This window comes from Coenobita brevimanus, chromosome 13 (genome assembly GCF_032717465.1).
Source record: "Coenobita brevimanus isolate Jiangsu-jjx chromosome 13, ASM3271746v2, whole genome shotgun sequence".
NCBI lineage: Eukaryota > Metazoa > Arthropoda > Malacostraca > Decapoda > Coenobitidae > Coenobita > Coenobita brevimanus.
Window position 1 is genome coordinate 44,230,244 of NC_136966.1, and position 16,792 is coordinate 44,247,035.

Consider the following 16,792-nt stretch of genomic DNA (forward strand, 5'->3'; position numbering starts at 1 on the left):
AAACTTCCGTAACAAGGGTGGCACCTGTTGTTATACCAATATGAATATGCAGCTGACAATGTTTTAAAAACTTCACTTCAACTAATTTTGGTTCCTCACTATATAAACTAAATGATCTAAATATTACCAAATATATCTGTGGAGTCTATCGCTCCTCCAGTGCTTCTTCAGAACCCAGTGTATTTGACTCCATATCCACACAGTTGAGTAACCTCAACCTTGCACTTAGCACCGAAATTACCATTTTGGGTGATTTTAATGTACATAATGTTGAACGGTTAATGCATTCTGCCAGGACTGATGATGCTGGTCTAGAGTGCGAGCTGGTTGCAGATTCGTTTAATCTCACTCAGTTGGTAATGCAGCCAACCAGAATACCAGATAATCCTGACCATAATGCCCATCTCTTGGATCTATTCCTGACAAGTAATCCAGGTCAATGCGAGATAGAAGTACTAAACCCACTTGGATTCTTTGACCACAATCTCATCAAAGCCTCATTAGTTAGCCTCTCCACAAACCTCCCCATTCTGAATATGTCAGAGTGACCCGATGGCACTTTTGTCAGGAGAAACTGAGATGGATTTAGAAATTATCTTGCTGACATTCTGTGGCAGTCTCTCTTCACTGGTGATGTCAGTTCTACCCAGTCCCACATGAATAACTTAATAATTAGGATTTATTCATACCAAGCCAATAGTTCACTAAAAGATCGAACTCTCCAAAATGGTTTGATAGCAACTGTGCCCGAGCAACGGCCCAAGAGTCATTAGCATATAATTCTAACTTAAAATGAAAAACATCTGAATCACTCTGCCAATTTAAAATTGCTAGAAACCATGCAAAAGCTGTAATAAATCTCGCTAAATAAAACTTTCCTCTAAATCAAGCATCAAAATACTTAACCCTGACGACAATAGAATATTCTGGTCAACTTTCAGTAATAACTTTAACAAATCACCCATAAATATTCTGGTCAACTCTTAATACTTTCAGTACTAACTTTACCAAATCATCTACTCCCCTGCTAAAATCTTCAGATGGTAGTGTTACAAATGACCCGCGTAAGAAAGCAAATATCTTTGCCAGTACATTTGCCAGACATTCTACCATAGAAGAAGTCAGCCAGAACGTCCCAGTACTAGAACTTGACTCTCCCGAAATTGTTTCACTTAAAATACAGACTTCTACCGAAATTGTTTCACTTAAAATACAGACAAGTTACTTAAAATCCATCCTAGACATTTACCAACCAACAAAAGCTCCAAGCCCAGATGGAATTCCTCCAGTTGTTTTGAAAAAGTGTTCCCCAGAATTTGCCTGTGTTCTAGCTAAATTATTCAGACTATGCATACGTGCTTCTTCATTCCGTAATTCATGGAAAGAAGCCAATATCCATCCAATTCCAAAGAAAGGAAATTCCTCTGATATATCAATAGCTGTCACATCTTCTCTAGGTAAAGTATATGAAATTTTAATTAATACGCACATAATTAAACATATTGAATGCAACAATTTAATTAGTGATAGACAAAACGGTTTCCGCCACGAAAGATCCACCACTGACTCAATCTCCTGACCCATACCATCCATCAATCAATTGACCAACACAAAGAAACTCATGCAGTGGACCTTGATATTTCTAAAGGTTCGGAAGAGTGTGGCACTGTTCCCTGCTGTCCAAATTCCCTAGCTATGGACTAATGCCTTTTGTTCCTCTGCTTTCCTCATATCTCAACGACAGAAAAATAAGAGTAAAAGTAGATGATGTATATTCCAATTTCCAATCAATTGACGGAGGCATGCCACACGGATCAGTTCTAGCGCCAACCCTGTTCTTGGTTCATATTAATGATCTCGTATCTGTCACCTAAAATCCCATCCATTCATATGTTGATGACTCAGCACTTCACAGTTCATTCACATTCAAACACCCATTTACAAAGTCTAACACCTCTAACTATCAACTCAGTAAAGCCATCTCCATAAATGAGACTTATTTACGATCAATGAATGGGGACCAAACAACCTTGTCTCATTTAATGCTAGTAATACCAAATACATACTGTTTACTAATAGACAGATATTGCTAGATTCATATACTACCTTAAGTGTTACTAAGATTCCCATCTCCAAAAGCACTCAAATTCTCGGTCTCTCACTTCATAATGCCCTCAGCTGGACCTCTCTTGTTAGATCAATTGCTAAAACCGCCTCAGAGAAACTTGAATTATTGTACAGAGTCAGTAACTTCTTCACTGACGAGCAGTTAGCTATAGTTTATATGAGTTATGTGCGCTCTCAGCTTGAATATTGATTACCCTTGTGGAACGATGTGGAGAGATTGCACTAAAACTAAACAAAATTCAGAACAAAGCTGTTGGAATTATTAATAACCCTGCAATTATTAACAAACTAACTCCCCTACAAGGAAGAAGGAATGTTCCCTCCCTTGCATTATTTTACAAATATTTTTATGGCAAATGCTCAGACGAAGTTGCGTCCATTGTGCCACCTCTCCATGCCATCCCTCGTGCTACACGGGCATCTGGTAGCGCTCATGATTGGAATGTAACATAGCCATATTGCAGAACTTCTGCCCATCAGAGTTCTTTTATTCCCCGAACTGCATCTCTCTGGAACTCGCTTCCCCGGAGTTGTATCCCTCCAAACATCAACCTACAGCTGTTCAAGTTCAATTGTTACAGATATTTTATGAATGGAGGACGTCAGTAATCTGGTGCATGTTTTTTTTTTTTTTTTTTAACATTTGTTTTTCCTTACTCTGTTCTGTTAGTAAAGAAAAATTTCTATTGTGATTCCATAACATCTCTTCCTTAGTGATTTATTCCAAACATGACACATCAGTATTCTCAAGTAAATTACTGACGCAAACTATGTCGATATTATAACAATTAAAGCAAGATACAGGAGAATGTTAAGAAAAAAAAGTAAATCGCTAGGGAAAAGATGCTACGACTCCCTCTTTGAGAATACGGGCCTTCGTCACTTACCATCATTCCTTGTGTACTAGAGGAGCTTCCCGCCAAGTAGGTTGTAGTGTCATTGGCTGCTACGGGCGTTTTCATCTGACGGAATTGGACGACGTCGTGCTTGCGCGAAATTCGGTAAGCCTTTTTTTTTTTTTTTTTTTGCCAGAAATGAATCTCTCTGGTTATTAGTCAAAATTCTCTCAAATCTGACCACCTGGCCATAAGCTGACGTGAGAGGGGTTACGGATCCTTCTTCAGATGAAAACAAATCCACTGTACTAGTAATTTCACGCCTTTTATAATTTTCACTTGTTACAGTCGTACTGTGAGGAGGTGAAACTTGGACTCTGCTACCAGGACACAAGTCAAGCGTAGAGTGGAAATGAGTTATCTGAGAGGATCCTGTGGAAATATGTTGAGAGACAGAACTAACAGCACGGAATATATATATATATATATATATATATATATATATATATATATATATATATATATATATATATATATATATATATATATATATATATATATAACAGAGAGAGTGTGTGTGTGTGTGTGTGTGTGTGTGTGTGTGTGTGTGTGTGTGTGTGTGTGTGTGTGTGTGTGTGTGTGTGTGTGTGTGTGTGTGTGTGTGTGTGTGTGTGTGTGTGTGTGTGTGTGTGTGTGTGTGTGTGTGTGTGTGTGTGTGTGTGTGTGTGTGTGTGTGTGTGTGTGTGTGTGTGTGTGTGTGTGTGTGTGTGTGTGTGTGAATAATGACGTGGAAGGAGACATAGGGAAGAGACAGAGGATGAGGTGAGTGGAGGAAAGTAAATGAATGATAGTGGTGTGGGATTGAGAGAGGGCGGGATGATGGTGGAAACGTTAGCAAACACAGTGGTGATCTGTTCTTAGCTAATCCCTTCGAGATTAAGGAGTCTAGCTATAGATTAGATCAGATAAGAGAGACAGACAAATATAGACGGAGACAGACTGAAAGACAGATAGAATGAAAAATGTTGAAGACATCAACGAATATCTGGACAAACAGACAAAGAGACAGACAGGTAGACTGATAGATAGATGGATAGACATATATACATTATTTAGATATACACAGAAACGAAACGATAGCAACGGGAATTTATTTATAGTATATTCAATTATTATTTCAGCGTTCTTGCACACACCCCAGTTGCTCTGCAGTTCATACAGGACACCTTTAACTTGTCGGAGATATTCGTCTTTTTGCAGCTACTTCCTCAGAGTCAGAGGCAGGATAACACAATACTATACCACTGCATCACAGCATCCTTCCATATGCCTTTTTCGTGACTAGCATCATATCCTAATGTTAATTTACCATTACAGCTTAGCTTTCAAGATGAACAGATGGCAGTTGAACCAGCAGTTAAAATGTATAATACCTGGTAGGCCTACATAGTTATCTGTCACTCGGTTAGGTATGTTATTGCCAGCCGCGACAGCGAAGCTGGTATTGTTTTCTATTTGTCTGTCTGTTTGTCTGTCTCCATGTCTGTTAGCACGATAACTTCGAAACAGCTCAAGGTATCATAAAAACATTTATAGGTGTTTAGTAGAGAAAAAATTTATCACGATGTCGAAATCGGTAAAAGTAGGTCCAAGTCTGTGTGTCTGTTACCACGATAACTTCCCAACCGCTCAAGATATCATCATAAAATTTTACAGGTGTGTAGTAGGGATAAAAATTTCCTACGAATATTGTTTTCAGTCTGTCTGTCTGTCTGTGTGTCTGTTAGCACGATAACTTCGTAACAGTTCAAGATACCATCCCGAAATTTTACAGGTGTGTAGTAGGGATGAAAATCTTTATCGAGTCCGAAACTGGTGAAAGTTGGTCAAGGTCCCCGTGTCTGTTACTATGATAACTTCGCAACCGCTCAAGGTATCATCACAAAACTTTACAGGTGTGTAGTAGGGATGAAAATCTCCTAAGAGTTCAAAATTGGCGAAAGTAGGTCAAGGTCATATTCCGAGCCGCGCCAGATATATATTGGCCCGCGGTTGGTGTGACTCCCCCTTGGGGGGACCTCTAGTTTGGTTTCTACATACATTTTCACATCTCTAATAGTCTTCTCTGCACTCTTAACCAAAAATGATCTCCACAGCTCTGTTGTCAACTTCTTCCTTTAGTACCCCAACACTGTAATGGATACTGTAGCTCTGTGTTTTATATTGCGATGCAACTCAGTCTTTTTCACCTCACTGTACATTTTCGAACAATACTCGCTTTATCTTAGCTTGGCCCACATTTTGGTCCTTTTGCAGTGTATTTTGTATAGTTCAGTGGCAGAAAAAGACAATACTACGACTGTGTACACTCTTTCCATAGCATTCATCTCGACAGGCATAGGATCCGAATGCTATGTATTCTTTCAACTCACATTCATAATAAATATATTACAATTTTAGGTTAAGTTAGTTAAGAAAAAGTTTAGATCAAGATGTGGCACATCAAGGAAATGCATCCATCCATCATCCAATCCTTTCTTTGTCCCATCAGGAGTGAAAAGGCTTCGGGGTAGGCTACACAGTCCTGACATTTAGAACAAAGGTGTGGGTGCCATTATATCAAAAATAAACCCCAACCAACCCTCAGATGGAAACTTTTACAGGTTCCATCTGGCTGAAGCGCCCTAACCCACTAAACCACCAAGAGTAATTTGGTTGTATAGTTACCACCCAGCGTAGTTTATGGTTTCCCGGGATACAGGAACCCACTTGGCTTGTCACTCACTGTAGAGTCACCTGATGAAAGCACCACATCAAATGAGTGGATGATGAGCACACCCGGATAAACTTGTAAGCAAATGAATAATAAATAAATAAATAAATATTTATGCATGTGTGTGTATATTCTTGCGTATTTCTGTGTATGTATGTTTGTATGTATGGATTGATTCTGTGTGTGTGTGTGTGTGTGTGTGTGTGTGTGTGTGTGTGTGTGTGTGTGTGTGTGTGTGTGTGTGTGTGTGTGTGTAGATTAAAGTAATTAATTATATTCCCAACTGTTACCTACGTGGCTCAGTGGGTTACAGCGCTCCGCTCTGACCGAAGGGTCGGAGGATCGAATCCACCCAAGGGTCATTGGTAGACATCAGGAAGGGCATCCGGTCATAAAATGCTACACGCTCCAAACCAAAGTCCTCTACCCAGGGGCAACGCCTTAGCCCTTATCCAAAAAAGGGGTACCTGGCGTAAAACTCACATACGGGTATAGGTTACACATAAATAATCCAATTTTTGCATCCTAACAACCAGAGGTACACTCACTGCAGTGGATCTCTACGACATGGGCAACGCAATTTTTAAACTGCTCTTCATTGTGGGTTAGGTTTTCTCATCATTGGTTAGGGTTTCACAAGAAGTGTTTTCCGGATCCAGAATTTGTAATACGATCCGGATCGGTCCCAAAAGTTAAATAATTTTTCCCTAGGAAATGGGTTATCTACCCACCGAATTTAATCAAAATCTCTCTTTTACTTTTTGAGTAATCCTGCTACCAGACAAACAGTCAAACAAACAGAGGTGAAAACATGCTCTCCTTGTCGGAGAGAACAAGTCAACAATTGCCACAGGTATTAAATGTAAATCAGAGAATATGGGATTTAAATTACATGGGGGTCGAAACAATTTACGGACGTGAGACATATTTGTCCACACACACACACACACACACACACACACACACACACACACACACACACACACGCTTTTTATTGTTACAGAACCGCATGAAATGTAGTGATAGGGTAATGGTGACAGTATGAACAATCTCAGGCTCCTACTACTCCCACTCACTCGAGTATAATAGTTTGGTGTTAGCTGGAAAACAATATTAGATTTGTCCCAACCACGAGAGCGTAAATAATTTATAATGATGAGTGGAATAAGTATACCTTACAGAGACGATGCTGTAATGTTCTCTATGTTCCTCTATGTCTGATACTCTGTTTACTCTAATTTGGCTTAAAGATGTCATCTTTCCAGCTTGAACTCTGAGTTGTAACAAGGGATTAATACTGAAGTATACTTGTCATGGAAAAGTGCTATGGAAAGGATGCACCGTAGACCCGTAGCACTGCCTTGTTCTGCCCACACGGTTGCATGTAATATGCTGCAAAATAATGAACTCTAAACCAAATTGAGGTGCACGAACTATTATGGTTTGTGGACGGACATTGATTAACTCTGGGAAAATTGTGCATACTATTTTAATGATCTTACGGCATACTCATTAAAGTGCTCACAACTGTTCATTAATCAAGGGGCTGTTGCTAAACCCTATAAAAAAAATCACCGATTTAACAGTCACTACAATAATAATATAAAGAAGGTGCTTGATAGGAGGCGATTGAAATAGTCATGACATTAGGACTAAAAGTGTTCTTATAGATACTCATTATAAATGCTGTAGCTTTATAGTCATCAGTGAGTACTTTTTTTCAGTTCATTAAGATGGAGCGTGACATGACGCAACTAGAACAGCATTACCAATAGCACTAAAATTCTGTTTCTAGACAACCTTGTTTACATGCTGGAATCTTTATATACAATGATATCATCAATACGCTTCATACTGGCGCAGTGAGTCTCAAAAGACTGGATAACTGAAGGATTACAAAAAAAAAAAAAAAAAAAATACAGGCTCCCCGAAGGGGGGAATCACACAAGGCGTGAGCCGATACATATCTTGTGCGGCTCGAAGTTTCACCTTGACCTTGACCTAATTTCACCAATTTCGAACTCGCAGGAAATTTTCATCCCTACTACACACGTTAAATTTTGATATCTTGAGCGGTTACAAAGTTATCGTGGTAACAAGACACACAGACCTTGAACTACTTTCACCAAGTTCGAACTCGTAGGTGGTTTTCATCCCTACTACACACGTTTAATTTTGTGATGATATCTTGAGCGGTGCTGAAGCCATCGTGCTAACAGACACAAAGACCTTGACCTACTTTCCCATATTTCGTACACGTGCTTTTTTTTTTTTTCCACGTTACACACATGTAAGACTTTATGATGATATCTTGAGCAGTTGCGAAGTTGTCTTGCTACCAGACACACATTCAGACAGACACACAGACAGACAAATTGAAAACAATAGCCTACCAGCTTCTCTATCGCGGCAGGCAATAATTGAACTAACACTGAGAAATAACAGCTAATTGGTTGATAAATGACTGCTTCTCTAAAGGCCTTTCCACACGATCAGTGGGTACATGAGGTGTCCAGGCACACTACTCATCGCTTTGAAGCATCGTGACAAAACATGCTATAAACGGTGGAGCTAAGGTAAGAATGGTGCTTCAGTTCATCACCTCAGTACGATAATTTTCCATACATTTCCAGTTATCATCCTTCTACACCACAGGTTCCCACTGATTATGTGGAAGGGCCTTAAAGGCCCCGTTTACTCCTCACTGAGTGCTGTAACGGACTCATATGCTCAGTATGATGGCTTCGTCCCATAATTTGGAAACACATTTTGAGTGTATTATTTCTGCCACCAAAGGATCTTTGCTCACCAAATGATGGATCTCATAGTAATAGAGTTATTTAAATTTGCACCTAACCCCTTCCCGGTTCGAAAACTCTCCTCTAACCTAAAGTGGTCCGAAGATAGTGGAAAGAAAATGGAACATCGGTCATCGGAGTGAAGCATCAGTGAGCAGCAGACGTTGATGCCCGACAGACTTTTAACAACTTCAGGACGAGAACATATTGATTTAATTTATTCCTGCTATCTCTACCCTAGTTTATTGGGGTTACGGGAGAACTCTCGCAATAAAATATTTTACAAGTAGTGTATCTTACCTTCCCTTGTCGAAGAGTGACATCTAAGTAAAACAGCCTGGTGACAACGAGAATAGAATGTAAATCATACAATCACTGTGAAAGGGTGAGTTTGACCTTTATGACCTACATTATGAGAAGAGAACACTGCTTTATCAGGAAGGCATGAGGAATGATCAAGGTAAATGTAGTAAGTATACTAACAAAAAAGAGAAAATCATTCTCTCAATTCCCTAGCTCCTTCATAGGGAGCCCCCCCCCCCCTAGCATGTAGTCAAAAATACCTCTCTCTCTCTGGCAAACACTACTCTTCCTCCTTCTTTGTTACCGTTATTTTGTTCCAGTCACGTCTTTCATACAACAAAATGTCTGCCTCTACCAGTATTATTCTCACTCACTTTCAACGTGTTTTTATTTCTTACACTATGATATCTTTAGCAAAAGATACTTAAGAAAAGAAATACTAAAAGTTTCCTGCTTCAGATGTAGAGTTCATACTTCGAATCCATTGAGCGTATTATTATAATAGGATCACGATGCAAAACCTCATGAATAATTACAACACTTTTTAAGGAATAATTCATAAATCTAATTAAAGGCTAATAGAAACAAAATAAACAGATTTTCGGTTTTACTTAATATTACAGAATATTGTATTATGCCTGCCAGCTTCCAGAATCAAAGTTGGAAACAACAATTTTTTGAGAGAGGTGTACTGGATTTGTTAGTGTTGGTATAAAATATTGTTGGTTAGGAAAACGCGTATGGATTTTACTAAAAAGAACTATTAGACCTATTAGGGAAGCAATATATATTCACAGCAAGAGGTGAACTATGTTAATTACTAAGCATCATTTAGTGCGGCATAATACTGAAGGTCAGTACTCGTCTCAATGGCGTTCCTCGCCATGGTTGTACACCTTGACAATGGTGTAGCCGTAGTTGCTGAGCTCATCGAGGATTCTCCTGTCGTCAACATGGCGATCAAGTGGGAAGCCGTGGGGGCGGTTGTCTGGGTACTTTCCTTGGTAGCCATAGTAGTTGAACTTGGTGTTTTCGTGAAGGTTGTCCACAGCGGCGTCAGCCTCTCCATCAGTTACGACCACCGCAAGGACTAACTCCAATCCCTCCTCGTTACCCTTAGGGATGAGGAACCTGTTGGGCAGACCCAGGGCACTCTCGAACTCCTCGAGGTGAAGTTCACCGCCACCGGAGAGAGCGGCCTCAGTCTTTTCCTTCAAAGTCTTGAAGCTGGGCACATCAGGGACGGTCACTGCAGAGTCCTTTGATGCACGAACGAGGTGGTTGGTACCTGGCTGGACTATGAGGGGGAATATGATCATTAGGAAAATAATACATATGCAGGTCTATGGCAATGGGAAATATTATGACAATTACATATAATATTACATCATTATGATTCGTTAATAATAACTAGGCTTTTAATATTATATAAAACTTTTATGAAAGAATAGATAGTGTTACTTACGCATCACCCAGTATCTGTCGACCTCAATCGCATTCCAGAAGCCATCATTGATGTCATAGATGATTCCATTGTCATCCCTGCGAACATAGACAAAAATACGCACTGTGCCGAGAACAGGTTCGCCGTTGTTGTTGGTGACGTCAATTTTGAAGGAGAAGTCCTTGTGGTTCAGACGTTGGATGTAGGTGGTGATGTCAACGTCAGGAATTTCAGGAGTGTCATCAACAGCATTGACTAGACTGTACTCAAAGTCCTCAAAGTATGTCTCTAGTTCGCCATCAATGCTAACGCTGTCAACGGCAACACCGGTGAATTCAATGTCTTCCTTGGTATAAGCCGGAAGGCTGTGTTTGTGTTCCTTAAAGATGTTATCCATGTACTTGTGAAGACGGAAGAAAGCCGGGTCACGGGTGGCCGTCTCGAAGTGTTCCAGGACACCGGGAGGAAGATCATATTTCCCATGTGGGTCTCCCTGGCGACCCAACATTACGTGGGCAGTGTTGTGGAGGGCACCGTAGTACTCGGAGTTGGGGCTGTACGTGGACGACTCGATGACGTCACCAAGAATATCGATACCGTGGGAGTCCCGGATGTTGATGATGCTTCCATCTCGAGCAGTGATGAAGCCATGGGCAATGGCGTCACGGATGCGACTCTCCCACATAAGCATGTCACGAACTCTGGCCACACCGTCCACATCTTCGAAGTGAATGTTGTCGGGGCGGGAGGGGAAGTACCCACCGTATTTGTACATGGTGTGGGGAGCAAAACCCTCGTGAATGACGTCATCCCAGTGCAGTTCCTCAACGGGGTGGAGGTGATTGGAGAGACGCTCAGCATCGAAGCGGACGGTGAGCTGGTGGTGAACCCAGAAGAAGTTCTCACCCTTGCGGTCCAGGTGCCAGTTTTCACGCTCGTCGATCCACCAGAAGGGGAACTCCAAGTGCCAGGTCACGTGGTGAATGTTCATGCCAATGTCTTCTCCGAAGTAGGCCACACGCTGTTCAGGGTTCTTCTTACTTCCAGTGAATGAGGACTTAATCCTTTCAGGTGTATGTGTCATCTTGGCTCTATAAGCTTCCTGAATGACTTCGCTATTGGTGAACAAGTGGGGAGTGACCTCATAGAGAGGAGGTAGGACGAGATGTTCGGTGATGTGAGCGTGAATGACGGCGGCGTACATGGCATACACGAACTCTCCCTCGTTCATGCGCTTACGGAAGTAAGCAGCATTACCGACAAAGGTGTTCCAGTCACTTGCGTATTCAATGGCGTCATAGAGCATGAGAGCCTCTTTCCTCTGGCGATCGTTGAAGAGGGAGAACCAATGCTTTCGCTCCAGAAGACGCCCGTCATTGAGCTCCTTCACCAGCAGCTTGGCAGAAACACCACCGTCATCGTAATGGGCATTGGGGCCCAGTGGGTCCCAAGAGTCCTCGAGCTCCTTCAGGTGTGGGTCACGAACGTCCTCGTAAATCTTGAAGAGCAGGTAGTTGACATCATGCTGCTTCTGAGCCAGTGAGGCACCTGTTGCAAATATTACCTTCTTAGCCACTTGATGAGTTAGAGACAATGAACAAAGGATATGTGATATGCCACTGACCATGATATGCAGTGAATTGGTCATGCTGATGATTTTAATATGAATCTCTGGTTAAAGAATCATAAAAATGAAGGGTTTGTAGATATGCAGTATGTATGTACTGATGCTTGTGGATAGTTTTTAGATTTCACTTCATATCCAAGAGTGTGATTACCAATATCTAGGAAGTGAGTATCAGCCATGTACAGAGGTTATCTCACACTGTGTACAGGGATTCTCAACTTGAGATAAATTATCTCGAATGGCGCAATATTTTTTTTTCTTTTTTTGTGGGGTAATTGACGAGGGAAGTATTATCACTATAAACACTATTGTGTACTTTCCCATCTTCACACGGTCTAAGGAAATCTAGAGTAAGGGCCCTTCATTTCTCTGGGGACCTGAATAAGAAAATTACAAAAGCTATACGTAAGATATCAAGTAGAAAATGGGGCCAACTATCAACTCACTTGATGTACTGTTGCCTTCAGGTAACTCGACACTGAGTAGTAAGCCAAATGGTTTCCTGTAACCCAGGAAACAGTTTACTAAGTTGGATGGTGACCATATAGCCAAACAGACGCCTTGTGGTCAGTGGGTTAAGGGACTCCAGCTAGGTATGACCTATTAGAGCATACATGTGAAGGAATGTTGGGGATTAATGCTCTCTTAAGGGCGAACAATTGTTCACGCTCGCCTTTAACGTCGGGACTACTCGTTCTAACCTCAGGCCCCTACGGTCCTGATGGGACAATAAGGATCAGTGTTAGAAGCTGATGTTGGTTAGAATCGCACCATGATAAATCCAACCCCTTCAATATGGTGACGTCTTTCTTACGGCCACCACCATGTAATGTAGACAGTATTGTATATGCTCAATAATTTTTTTTTTTCTGTTCCTCCAAACACTTGTAACCTGGATATCATTCCTTCACCAGTTCACTTTAAACACAGAATATTCGTATGTCTTCCTTGGTCAAGTGCATCAATTTGCCTTTTTCATTTATTTTCTCATGTTTATTTCAGTGAGTTTTACGAGATCATAGGTGTAAAAGATACGGGAAATGGGACAACACTAGTCCGTAGAGTTTACCAACCTTTGCAAAGACGTCTTGGCAGTTAGATTTATTTACTATTTTTTTTTTCTTTTAATTTTTGGTGTAGACCAGTATATATCCATTTGAGAATTTTGACAATTTTTAGTCAACCAATTTATTTTTGCTACTTCAATGTGAATCTATTCGGCACAAGAAAGTTCTCTAATGAAGAAGTTTATGAAAGTTATTTTTAACTCTTCCTGTTGAAAAAATCTGTACGGAACCAAATATACCCATGGAATAGTAGGAAGAATATAACAGAGAAGTTGCCATTGTACTGAAGATGCTTGTCGGTGATCTTCAGGTGATGCAGAAAGGAAATTATTTAGGAGAAATTGCATTAACATTGAACATTTTGAGGACAATCATCGCAGCAAAAGGAGATTAATATGTGTCTGGCTTGTGTGTGTGTGTGTGTGTGTGTGTGTGTGTGTGTGTGTGTGTGTGTGTGTGCTTTGAGGAAACGGGGTGTCTGACGTTCTACTCGTAGTGCTTAGAAAACGTATTTCTCTTAGTCATTTTCAAGTGCTTGATTCAATTCATGGTCAGTGGCATGTGCTTTACTTTTAAAATTATAAGTTCAATTTTATTTTATTAACTCTATAGGGTGTATGTTTCATATCAGTCTCTTATGACTCTCTGAGCATATCAGTCTCTTATGACTCTCTGAGGTAAAGCTTCTCGCGTTAACAATTAAAGGTCCTTGAGTTGTCCCGACCATCAGAGACAGTAAAATTCTTTATCATTCTACCTAAGGCGACACCAGAGTAGTTACTTCTGGCCAACAAAGTCCTCAATGATTTTTTTTTTTTTTTTCAGAAGATGAAAAGAAGATGGAATAACAAATTAAATAGAAAAATAATCCATGCACCAGATTACAGGCAACCTCCATTCATTAAAAATCCTCAACCATTAAGACTTGAACTGCTTCACGTTGAAGTTTGGGGGAAACCATTTTGGGAAAGCGAGTTCCGAAGAGAAGCAGTTCGTGGAACAAAAAAAACTTTGATTGGTATAAGTTCTGCAATATAACAGTGTGACAGTCCAGTCATGAGCACAACCAGATGCCCGTGTAGCACTGGGTAAGGCGTTGAGAGGTGGCGCAATGGATGCAAGTTCGTCTAAGCATTTGCCACAAAAGTATCTGTAGAAAAATACAAGGGAGGCAACATTCCTTCTTACCTGTAGGAGAAGGAGTTCATTTGTAACTGCTGGGTTATTAATTATTATTTTTTTCTTGGTTCTGAATTTTGTGCAGTTGTTTTAGTACAACCTCTCCACATCCAGTCCCGAAAGACGAGCAATATTCGAGCTAAAAGCGCACATGATTCTTGTAATTTATAACTAACTGCCTGTCGGCGAAAAGTTACGGGTTCTATACAATTATTCAAGTTTCTCTGAAGTAGTTTTGGCAAGTGTAATAATATGTGCGGTGCAACTAAGTGTATTGTTAAGTGAAACGCCGAGAAATTCAATACTTTTAGAGGTAGGAATATTAGTTGCACTGATGGTTACATAGGAATCAGGCAATGTCTGTCTATTAGTAAACTGTATAAATGTGGCTTTCCTAGTATTAAATGACAATATTATTTTGTCCTCATTCATTGATCTGATGTAAGTTTTGATTTATGGAGACTTATACTGAGTTGGAAGTTAAGAGATATCAAACTTTGTGAATGGGTGTTTAAGTGTGAATGAACTGTGAAAGTTGAGTCATCTGCATAAGTGTGAATGGGATTTAATCCCCGAGCTGGGCAACTATGGCTATGTAACCTCGCAGGTTAAAGGAGCGCGCTACCAGTCCCGGCACGGAAGTCCCGGGCGAGGCTCGAGCTCACGATTCCCCGATCATGAGCTCGATGCTCTACCTCTGACCCACCCTGTCCCCTATGTGTGAATGGGATTATTGGTGATAGAGATCATTAACTTGAATTAGGATATTGAGGGATCAGAATACTTAGGTAATAATAAAATCTGTGTTAAGAGGAATCTTTTGCATTGTTTTCTAGGTGACATAGCAGCTCTTGTTGTACCTCTTCCTTGCGATTCATCTTGCATGTTACACTTTAACATTGTCTTATATACTACTAATGTTCTTTTAACCACTTGATTGCAGTGACGTTCTTTTATAGCTCATCCTTCCTGTCTCCAGACGATTTTATTCATCTTGAGAGATTTCTCGTTCGAGAAACATCTCCTGACCTTACTATAACCTTTATGGGTAGCTAGATATGTGAAGTCATCAGATTGAAGGTGTTGCAATCTCTACAGTTTGGAGCAGCAGCAAAACAGAGGATTTTTGAAGTGAACGTGAGAGAAAAATCGCCGAGGGAGAGGCGTTACACTTTCAAAAGCAAACACTTGTATTTTCACTTTAACTTGGAGTAAAATTGTCATCTCTTTATCATGAATGCTAAGGTGTAACAATACATCAACATTTTAATATGATGTTTGTCTTGGAAAGGTGCCACGGAAAGGGTGTAGAGCCGTAGTTATTATCTTTTTCTGTCACTGAGCTAAGTGAAACAAGCTGCAAAAGGACGAAAATATTGACCATAGTAAAGTACAAAAAGTAAAAATTATGGTCCTTGTTCTCACCAGCTGCATCGGACTGATAGCCGGCCGTGTCGTCGAACCCGAAGCTTGGCCAGGCAGCGGCCGTGGCCAGGAAAGCACACAGTACCAGGACCTTCATGGCTGGGATGGTGAAAGCACAGCGCTACCGCCCACCTTATATACCTCACACATAGCCTGACCTCTCACCGCCCACCCTGATAACAGCTGCTTGGCAACGGGTGTGCCTGCTGTGCGCAGTCGTTTATCACGTTGCAGTATGTTTATCTCTGAAGGACAAAGCCATGCAAGCAATTGTTATTACACAAAATTAGCTCTGATTCTAATAATGTGTATGGTTCTATTTGGATTCCTCATGTTGTTGTTGAATAACTGTGCATGTGTACTAACACCATGGCTATGCAAAACTTTCTCCTTTGCATTTTAAATGGCATAATTGTTTCTCGATGGAGCAATGCTCTAGTTTAGCCTGTACCAAAGAAGAGTGACTGCATTCTATGGTTTAGCTATCACCCAATTAATTTTTCTAATAAAAAGAATGAACAAAAGGCTGTAATTTGGCAAAAGGTTGTCCTTTTCAGAGAAAATTGAACAACAGAGACAAAATCAAGATCCATTCCTTTGAAAATGTCTGGACACATTACACGCAGCTTTTGAAAAGGAAGAGGGAAATATAGTCAGGGGAAGACAGTTCAAAGCTGACCAACCACATTACTAAATGACAGAATTACAGTTAACTCTTGCATTAGAACGCAGGACAGAAATTTGCATGAGAGTTTGTTGTTAGACAGGTACTGCCCGTTCATCATATTGAATGAGGGATGCAAACAGAGAATTCAGAAGTGCAGTGACTGCTGAATTCGACAGTAGAGGGAGAGAGATGAAACACTGCAGTGAAGACAAGAAGACAAAAGTGAGTCGGCAAGAGGAGAGGAGTTAACAAAATGCATGATTAAAGAAAATACTGACTCGTTTCAAGATACCCAATGTTTGGGTCTCGGATTTTGCACGAGAATTCATATGACCTTTCTTCGCGAGATGTCAACAGAAAGGCAAAAGATACTGTGATCCATTAAAAGATGGAAACACTGAATTTTTGATGGAGCAAAATAACAGGGCCTCTTTAACTAAAATCAGAAAAAAAAAATGAGAAGTCAGTAACTAGGCACGCATAGCCTTTCCATGACTGTTAAAGTGACTTGTGATAGATACTGTGAAATGCAGATGAAACGGTTAG

General features: G+C 40.5%; 1 protein-coding gene across 1 annotated transcript; it reads right to left on the bottom strand.

Moving 5' to 3' along the window:
* Positions 1 to 9,703: 9,703 nt before the first annotated feature.
* Positions 9,704 to 15,679, bottom strand: LOC145416302 (hemocyanin subunit-like). The gene is made up of 3 exons (XM_080285306.1): positions 15,580 to 15,679; positions 10,303 to 11,829; positions 9,704 to 10,134 (listed from the first exon to the last, which is right to left on the bottom strand). The coding sequence occupies exons 1-3, from the start codon at positions 15,674 to 15,676 to the stop codon at positions 9,704 to 9,706; spliced, it is 2,055 nt and encodes a 684-aa protein (XP_080141432.1). The 5' UTR covers positions 15,677 to 15,679.
* Between the last annotated feature and the right edge of the window lie 1,113 nt (positions 15,680 to 16,792).

Bases quoted from the DNA above. Each gene is read 5' to 3' on its own strand.
- LOC145416302 (XM_080285306.1), bottom strand. From the start codon at position 15,676: ATGAAGGTCCTGGTACTGTGTGCTTTCCTGGCCACGGCCGCTGCCTGG. The intron at 11,830-15,579 runs GTGAGAACAAGG...TATTTGCAACAG, and splicing joins CTATCAGTCCGATGCAGCTG to GTGCCTCACTGGCTCAGAAG. The intron at 10,135-10,302 runs GTAAGTAACACT...TCCCCCTCATAG, and splicing joins CGACAGATACTGGGTGATGC to TCCAGCCAGGTACCAACCAC.